Raw genomic sequence first — 9,058 nt, 5'->3', positions numbered from 1 at the left:
GTGGCTCAGGGATGGTCCCAGTCCCTCACAGTGAGCTCTGGAGTGGCCTGGGATGGTCCCAGTCCCTCACAGTGGGCTCTGGAGGGGCCTGGGGATGGTCCCAGTCCCTCACAGTGGGCTCTGGAGTGGCCTGGGATGGTCCCAGTTCCTCACAGTGGGCTCTGGAGTGGCTCAGGGATGGTTCCAGCCCCTTGCAGGTGGACACTGCCCTGGGAAGTGAGGGATGGTGGTCCCAGCCCCACACAGGTGGGCTCTGGAATGGCTCAGGGATGGTCCCAGCCCCTCACAGGTGGGCTCTGGAATGGCTCAGGGATGGTCCCAGCCCCTCACAGGTGGGCTCTGGCCCGGAGGGGACAATGGCACAGGCTGGGGATGATCCCTGTCCCCCACAGGTGGGCTCTGGGGTGGCCTGGGGACGGTCCCAGCCCCACACAGGTGGGCACAGATGGTGTGGGCTGTGCCGTGCTGGGTGCCCGGCTCCGAAGGGAGGAGGAGGAGGAGGAGGAGGAGGAGGAGGAAGAGGAGGAGGAGGCGCAGGGCTGCAGGCAGCTGCTGCTGCCCTCCTTTTGCTTGACTAAACCCCGCTGCCTGGACAGCTTCTGACTGGCGCTGGTGGGAGGCGGCGGGCGGGGGGGACGTGGCTGTGCCCCCGATGTGCCCGGTGGGGCAGGAGGGGACAGCAGGGGACAGCAGGGGACAGCAGGGTTTGCTCCGCGGCCCGAGGGGTGGCATCTGCCTCCGGGACGGAGCGGTGGCCTCGTCCTCGTGTCACCCGCAGCGTCTCGAGGTGGGATGTGGCACCAGCCCTGTGAGGGACCGGCTCAGTGCCGCTGTGCCCTGCGGGCAGCGGGACGTGCCGCGTGTCCCCCGCAGCGTCCCTGCCCCGTGGTCTGCTCAGGCTGACAGTGAATCCTTGCAGGATCTCGCCCCGTGTTTTCCATCCCTGAGCACGTTTCCCTGCCTCTCGGAGGCCTCAGCCGTGGCTCTGAGATATTTTTTTCCAGCATTTCTGATTTTTAACGAGCCGTGACTAACCAGGCTGGCACGGCAGGCGGTGACCAACCACCAACGTGCTACCTGTGCGCTCAGAAATAGGCTCTGTTCTCCACACCCCCGCTGGGACCGGAGCATTCCCGGCCTCCCGGGCCCCCCCGGGGACACCCACCCAGCTTTTCCCAGCTTTTCCCATGACTGGCAGCGCCCAGCTCCCAGCGGGAGTTACCCAAACGGGGCAGTGTCCCCCAAACCCTGCCCGGAGGCTGCGGGATCAGGGCTCGGTGCCGCGGCTGGAGCTGCCGAGCTCCGGGATGGGCTCCAAGCCCGTCGTGGTGGTGGCAGAGCCAAGATTTGGGAGAGCTGGGTCTCCTGTGCCAAGGGCTGTGCCAAGGGCTGTGGGATTGCCGTGGTCCCAAACCCTCCGAGCCAGGAAAAATCCCCGTCCCGAGCGCTTCCTCCTGGAACTGAGCCCTTTGGAGACTCCAGCCAGGGGCTCCTTGTGGGGCCAAAGGTTGGAAACGCCGTGGGCTTGGCTTGGATTCTTCCTTTCGAGGCTTCCCTGCAAGGATTCATCCCTCACGGAGCGGGATTTGGGATGCAAACAGGATCGTGCCCAGCTCTGGGCTTTGCCCTGGCAGCTGCTGGTGGCCGCGGGCCAGGCTGGAGGGCCACAGCCCCCTCTGCCCACTGCCAGACCAGGCTGCCCCTTCCCGATCCTCCCATCATGGAAGTGATGGCGTTTGGATGGGATTTTAGGGAGAAATTCTTCCCTGGGAGGGTGGGGAGGGGCTGGGATGGAATTCCCAGAGAAGCTGTGGATGCTCCATCCCTGGAAGGGTCCCAGGCCAGGTTGGACGGGGCCTGGAGCACCCTGGAATAGTGGGAGGTGTCCCTGCCCATGGCAGGGGTGGGAATGGATGGGATTTGAGGTCCCTTCCCACCCAAACCATTCCCGGATTCCGTGGTTGCAGAGCCCTTGATGTGTTTAGGAACTTCCTCGGTGTCTGATTAACGGGATTGATTTTTGATCTTGATGCGTGTCCCCTCCTGCCCCTCCTCCTCCTCCTCCTTCTCCTCCCAGCCCTTCCTCACCCCTGCCCAGCTCCGTGGCCTCTCAGCCTCTGCCCTTTGCTCTGCCTGTGGAGAGGTGAGACAAGAACCAAATCCCAAACCTTGGGATGAGGTCCTGGCTCATCTCAGCAAACTTGTGCAGCCGGGAAAGGCTGGAGCCGGAGCCTCCTGATCTTTCCCCGTCCATCCCTCCATCCCTCCATCCATCCATCCATCCCTCCATCCATCCATCCATCCCTGGAGTGGTTTTCCCTGCCCTCCACCACATCCCGAGCTGGTTTTGGGGCTGTTTCCTCCCACCCAGACCAGTCTGGCACTTGCAGCAGGATCCCAATCCCCCCCCAGCCCCCTCCCTGCGCCTCTGCCAGCTCCCTCCCCTGCTCTGCGCTGAGAGGAACCATCGATTCGGTGTCTTGAGGGGACAGTTTCTCCCTTTCCCAGTGTCTGATCGATTGGAATCGATTTCCAGAGCGATTTTCTTGGACAGCTCAAGGCAGGAGCCGGGATTGGGACTGAGCCCGGCTTTGCCGGGGTGGGGAGGGGACAGCCGTGTCCAGGGGGGTGACCCCGAACTGTGGCACTGCTCGGTGCTGGGAATCCTCCCAGGGCAGCAAAATTCCCTTGTCTCCAGGGGAAATGGGGATGGAGACGCAGCTGTGGGGGTGATGGGGGCTCCGGGATCCAGGCCCTGCTGCTGCCGAGGGCTCATCCCAAAGGTTTCTCCCAGCACGATGAGGATTTGGGGGGGGATCAGGCTGACAGGGGGAGTTGGCTCCACTTCCCCACACGACCGCGGCTGAGTCACAGCCCCACGGCTGAGTCACAGCCCCACATCCAGCACGGAGCCTGCTAGGAGCCAAAATCCTGGGAAAACTCCAGCTCCTTTCAGGAGATGCTCAAACCGACGGTGTTCTCCCCCTGCTCCCACCCTGGGTTTGACCCCGTCCCCTCTCAGCACCGCTGCCCCACCAGCGTCGCTCTCTTCCCTGCCTCCGTTTCCCTCTCCCAAGGGAGATCCCGAGGCTCGGGCTATTCCCACGGGAGCTGCCAGGCCCCAGCTGTGCCGCGTGGGTGGGGGACAAGGCCACAATGCGGCTTCTGTTGGAGCCGTGAAGAGCTCGGGCCCGGCCAGCCTCTCCTCTCCTTTATTTTTATCCCGTGTCCCCAAGCTGCTGGCACGTCCCCAGCTTCTGCGCCGGCCCTGCCAGCCGAGGATGCCACCCTTGCCAGGGCACGCAGGGCTCCGTCCTCCTCCTCCTCCCGGCGGGCAGGGATATTTTCCATGCTCCGGGAATGCGGCCGGCTCAGCCTCCTGCCAGAGGCCGGACACGGAGCCGAGGGCAGCGGGAAGATTTTCCCGGCTGGGAAAATCCAAATCCAAAGCTGGGATTTGTCCTTCCCACCCTCTGCCCCTCATTTTTCCTTGGCTCGCCGAGGGCAGCTCCTTCCTGCATCGCTCCAAGCGAGCATCCAGGTGTGCCGGCCCTTCCCTTGGCACCGGATCGCTGGGATTTGGGAGGTGAACTCGTCTCCCGTCTCTCCATGTGCCCGCGTGGGCGCGATCGCACCCGGGCGAGGTGGGAAGTGGCGGCTGCTTTTTCCAGGGCCGGCCAGATGGGATTTCTCCTTCGGTTTTGGGTTCTGACAAGTGACATGCAGGATTTATCTGGTGGCTTCGCTGCTCGCAAAGGGAAGGAGCCGCCTGGCAGGGCAGTGTCATGGGGAGATGCCAGCTGGGCCCCTCCAAGCTCCTTGGGGCGAGCTCCGTGTCTCGGAGCCGCTCCGATGTGGGAGTTAGTGGGATGCAGGCAGGGAGAAGGCGGCGTCCAGGTCACGTCGAGGCTTGGAAGGGGCAGGATCCAAGGATTTCACCCGGAGAATCCGGACTGCCACCGCGCCGGGCACGGTGCCCCTGTCCCTGCCCAAAGCCAAGTGGAATCCCGGCTCTGTGGGGTCTGCACGAACCCGCCTGGGAAATTCCCGGTGGAACAGGACGGGGGTGTTTAATTTTCCGCCGTTCCACTGGAATTTGGGAGTGAAAGGCGCGGCGGGGAGCCCGCTGCCTGCTGCTGAGCCCGGGCAGCGCCGCCGGCTGGGATCCTTGGCAATGGGGGGGATGAGGCGGGAGAACAATTCCCGCATCCCGGGGGACGTCGCGGGGAGGTTTGTCCCGTGATGGGCGTTAATGGTCCCCTGCGGGTGGCCTTGGCATCACCTGGCTTTTCCCAGGGGATTTGGTGGCGGCTCCATGAGCCCGGGAGCAAGAGGAGGGTGGGGAAGCTTCACCGCAGTCGCTGCCAGCTTTCACTCCTGTGTCGCTGTGAGAGGGACAAGGACACCCTGCAGTCCCCTCACTTCCACATTCCCGTCCTGGGATGGACCCTGGGTCTGCCCCGCTCCTGGCATTCCCACAGCGCACGGGCTTGGCCCGAAACAGGGCTGGAATTCTCCGGGAATTGGTTTTAAGTGACCGGACCTGGTGAGGGCTGCACCCGTCGGGGACATGGCGGTGGCAGGAGTGGGGGTCACTGGTGTGCCCCGGCTGTCGCCTGCCTTGTCCCTGCTTCTGGGCGCGTGTTTGCTTGGAGAACTTGAGCATCTGGGCAGCCCCCAGCACTTTTTGGATGTGAGGCCGGGTCCTGGAAGGTGCTTGACCATCCCAAAATGAGTGGACATGAACGTGGCCAAGCCAGGGACCAGGGCAGCAATAGCTCGGAAGGTGACTCGTGTGGTGGAAGCTCCCTGCCCATGGCAAGGATTGGATCCGGATGATTTTCCCACCCCAAACCACTCCAGAATGCCCTGCTCTCCCCCCCGCAGGCCTGGCTCGGGCAAGGCGGGCACTTCTGGTGCCAGCAGCTCTGCAGCACCGCACGAGTTAAACCGCGCGGCGCAGGAGCTCCCCCCGCTCTCCCCACCCCTCCTCCCACCTCCGGCGAGCGCAGCTGGGGCCCGGCAGGGAAGGGGTTAGCGCCGGGCAGGGCTCTGGGTGCCGGGCAGGCTCCGTGGGTGCCGGGCGGGCGGGCAGTGCGGCAGTGCAGCCTCCGAGAGGAAGCGGGAGCATCCCGCTCTTCCGGCTCCCTTCATGGCCGGGCGCGGGGGAGCCGCATCGCTCCGAGGGGCTTCCACCCTCCGGGCCTCCTCTCTCCCCAAATGCACTCCCCGCCTCCCCTCCCCTCGCCCCTTTTTGTGCGAGCGCTTTCTCGGCCGATTTTGCACGCTCCGCTGACTGCCGGCGCTTGCCGCGACCCGCGCGAGCTTTGCTGCCTCATGAAGATTTATGGGACTGCAGTAATAAACTGTGTTTGAGAGATTCCTTTTGGATGATAAAGCCCCGCCGAGCCGCTGGCACGGGGCATCCCAGCCCGATCCCGCAGCCGCTCCCGCGGGGCAGCGCCTGCGGCAGCACCGGGGAGGTGTTTGGGGGCCTTTCCCAGCCCCGCCTCTCAGGGAGCTCCTGCCAACGCCGTTCCTGAAGATTATCACCTAACCCCCGGCTCCTGTGCCTCCGGTATCCCTGTTTTTTCCGGGAAGGACACGATGGAAGTGCCCTGCTAGCAGCCCGGGGCTCCGGCCCCGGCGCGGGTGACACCTCTGCTGGCAGGTGGGGACGATGGGTGGATGAATCGGCAAAGAGAACCGCGTTCCCTCAACCTCCCGCTGCTCGGAGAGGGGCTGGCCAGGATCTACCGCGGCATTCTGGCCGTCGTGGGAGCCCTGCGCCCGGCCAAGGAGCCGCCCGCAGCCCCGGCGGAGCGGAGCGCTGCCCCCGCTATCCCCCCGGAGCCGCTGCCCGGCCGCCGTGGGAGCCGCGCTGCGCCCGCGGGTAAGCGAGGGGACGGTCCCCATGTGGGGGGACATGGCCCGGAGAGATGTCCAGCGGGGCTGGGATGGGGCATTGCCGAGCTGGGCACCTCGGGCAGGCTCTGGCCAGCGGCTCTGCCACCCCAGTGACCTACTTGGAAGCAGCCTCGGGAAGCACTTTCCAGGGATCTGCTGTGGCCGTGTGGGTACGGCCGCATTCCTGAGCTGCTGGAGGAGGAGAAAAAACTTTGTGGGGGATTTGAGGTGGAATTATCCCCAGGAGGGAAGGATTAACCCCTTTTTCTTCAGGGAGGCATGACCGAGAGGGTTTTCAGGTCCTTTTCCCCAAACGAGTCCCCCATGCTGCAGCTGTTGGCTACTTCCTTGTGGGATCATCCGCGCCCGCTGAGGGTGGCATCTCTGGAGCGCAAAGGTGGCTGACATGAGGCCAGCACACGTGGCTGTGGTGGCTTTTCCTCCGCTCGCCTCGGAGGGGTTCACGGATCACGAGGTTTGTGGTGTCGGGGCCGCCTCATCCTCGCTGGCTCCGGATCCCGGGGATGCAGCCGGGAGCGGATGCGGCGCAGCCGGGGATGGAAAAGCCCCTGAGAGGATCCAGCTCCTCCCTGACCCCCGCGCGGGGCTGTTCAGATCATCCCTTTTAGCAGAGGAGCGGAGGAGCCGGCGCGTTCCGCTCCCGGAGCGTGTAATTAGGGATTGGGGAGCTGCACGCTGATCACGGAGAGGGAGAGGATGGGAAGGAGCTGGAAACTCGGCCTCAGCCCGGGGCTGCTGCAGCCGGGGCTGGAGCAGGCAGCGGGAGGAAGTGGCGGGGAACAAACCCCTGTCTCAGCCCAAAAATCCCCGTCCCTGCAGCTTCCTCTGGCTCGAGGAGGCCGCGCTCTCCCCGAGGAGGGAGAGGAGCTGCAGCTCCTTGCTGCCAGCCCTGGCTCTGCTGCAGCTGCGGCTGGCAGGGTGCCCCTTCATCCCTCCATCCCCGGACACACCATTCCCATGGGGTGAGAGAAATCCGGGAGTTCTGCGGCGCTCAGGACCCGGCATTCCTCAAGGATTCTCTTGGTGGGCTCGGAGCACACCGGGCACGTTGCACCGGGGCTGGCCCAGGATCCCATTCCCGCATCCAGAGCAGCACCCTCGCTGCTCCCGAGGGTTCTCCAAGGCATTTCCAATGGGGCCCGAGGCTGGGGCTGGGTGCTGGATGCAATTCCTTCCCAAATTTCTCCGCGGGGGTCATGGACCCGGTGCTGGGGTGAGTGGCTGAGGCAGGGAAGGAGTTTTCCACCTTGGATCAGAACTCCCCGCTGAGGAACGTGCGTTGTGGGGCTGCTAGGGGAGCGGAGAGAGGGGCAGGCAGCTCCTGGGGCTCCTGGAAGGGTCAGGAGAAACTTCTCCATCGGGATTTCCCACGAGGGCTGGAATTTGGCAGCCGCTGGGACCCCGGGGCGAGGCTCTCGCCCTGCTCCTCTGCCAGCAGCGGGACCGCGGTGCCCCCTCTGGCACCAGCTTGGGGTGGTGGAGGTGCCACCGTGACCTCCCCGGTGACACGGGGACCTGGCAGAGCGAGGGAGGGACGGGATCTTCAGCTCTTCCCGCATTCCACCTCTGTTTTCTGGAAAAGGGGGTGACAACCCGGCCAAGGTCACATTCATGGAGCTGGACCGGTGGATTTTTGGCGGAGGGAAGGCTTTGGGATGTCCCCGTGGCATTTGCGGAGCGCGTGATGTCCCCGCCGGGCTCTTTTTGTGACCTTGAGTGGAGGAATCGCATCCGTGGCCCCCGCTGGAGCCCCCCCCCCCGATATCAAGCTGATAACGCTTGATATCCGTTTGATATCAAACTGATCTGCTGGGCTGATGAATAATTGAGGGAAAAGGAAAGACTTCGCCGCGATTTGTTTAGCGGGAGCTCGGGAGGGGAAAAACAGGACGAGAAGGGAGATGAATTATGGATCAAGGTTAAAAGGGGAGCAGGAGGGGAAGGCTGAGCGCGGTGAAGCCCCGCAGAACGTGGCAAAACCAGCCCCGTGGCCTCGGGGCAGGCTGGCACCAGTCCAGGGCTGGGGGACACCGTCCCCGATGGCGTGAGACCCTCCGAAGTGACTTTTTGGGGTGGCAGTCGGGGTCCTGGAGCTGCCCCGCAGCGGGCACGGGGCTGGGCAGGAGTCAGGGGCTGCGGGGTGGCCTCGTGCTGCAGCCACCGAGGCGGTGCCAGGCGCTGGCAGCGTGCGGGGACTTCCAGGCATCCATCGCCTCTTCCAGCTTCCCTGGAAGTCAAATCCCGGCGTGCACTGAATGAGTTATTAGCGAAAGGACAAGCCCTGTCACCTCTCTGCGCCTGGGACCCCCTGCCTGTCCCCCTGCCCCCTCCCCTGCCTGCCAGGGCTGCGCTGAGCCCCGGGAAGGGCTGGGATGGGGCAGAGCATCCCGGGGATGCCGGGTTTGGTGCCCTCGGGCCGGGCTGGGCTCTGAGAGAGGCTGGAATAGGGCAGAGCACTCCCGGAGATTCCGGGTTTGGTACCCCCGGGGCTGCGCTGAGCCCGGGGAGGGGCTGGGATGGGGCAGAGCATCCCGGGGATGCCGGGTTTGGTGCCCTCGGGCCGGGCTGGCCCCGGCCAGCAGCGGCTGCAGGACGGGGGCTGAGCCCCCGCTGGGGTCTCGGACAGGACATGGGGGGACCTGTGACCCCCAGCACAGCGCCCGCACACACGACCCTCCCCCCACCCTGCCTGATTTCATTTTCTTTTTGCTCTGTCCTGTGTCCGTGATGCCGAGCCGTGTCCGTGCCCTCCATGTGTCCGTGCCCTCCGTGTGTCCGTGCCCTCCGTGTGTCCGTGCCCTCTGTGTGTCCGTGCCCCTGCCCCGTGTCTTGTCTGTGCTGTTTTCAGTCACCCAGCGCTGTTTTGTTCCTGTTTCGCTCTGATCATCACGGGTTTGGTGGGATCACAGCCCCTGCACGCCCTCCCCTCGCTGCCCCCCGGCCCCTCCATCCCCGCTGTCCCCTCATCTCCTGCCGCATGTTCGGGAGCGGGGACACCGCTGCCATCGCAGGGGGATGAACCCCGTACCTGTCCCCTTGCCCATGCATCCCACTGGGGTCTGATCCCACTCCGTGCATCCCATTGGGATCTGATCCCACTCCGTGCATCCCACTGGGGTCTGATCCCACT

General features: G+C 64.9%; 1 protein-coding gene across 8 annotated transcripts in view; it reads left to right on the top strand.

Annotated features, from left to right (window-relative positions):
• The window catches only part of SRCIN1 (SRC kinase signaling inhibitor 1), a 67,671-nt gene that overhangs the window by 9,455 nt on the left and 49,158 nt on the right, over positions 1–9,058 (top strand). Inside the window, exon 1 of one of the 8 annotated variants that reach the window (XM_042020779.1) lies at positions 5,041–5,893. The exons of 1 other annotated variant lie outside the window; for it this stretch is intronic. In XM_042020779.1, the coding sequence (XP_041876713.1) occupies positions 5,689–5,893 (205 nt within the window). In that variant the 5' untranslated portion in view covers positions 5,041–5,688. Of the gene's footprint in view, positions 1–5,040; positions 5,894–9,058 lie in introns of those variants that run through there. 6 more of the 8 variants (XM_042020777.1, XM_042020782.1, XM_042020781.1 and 3 more) reach the window with 6 other exon arrangements.

Source organism: Corvus kubaryi, unplaced genomic scaffold, assembly GCF_017639235.1.
Source record: "Corvus kubaryi isolate FWS band 111438036 unplaced genomic scaffold, C.kubaryi_AGA036_p1.0 37046, whole genome shotgun sequence".
NCBI lineage: Eukaryota > Metazoa > Chordata > Aves > Passeriformes > Corvidae > Corvus > Corvus kubaryi.
This window is presented reverse-complemented; position numbering and strand designations above follow the sequence as displayed.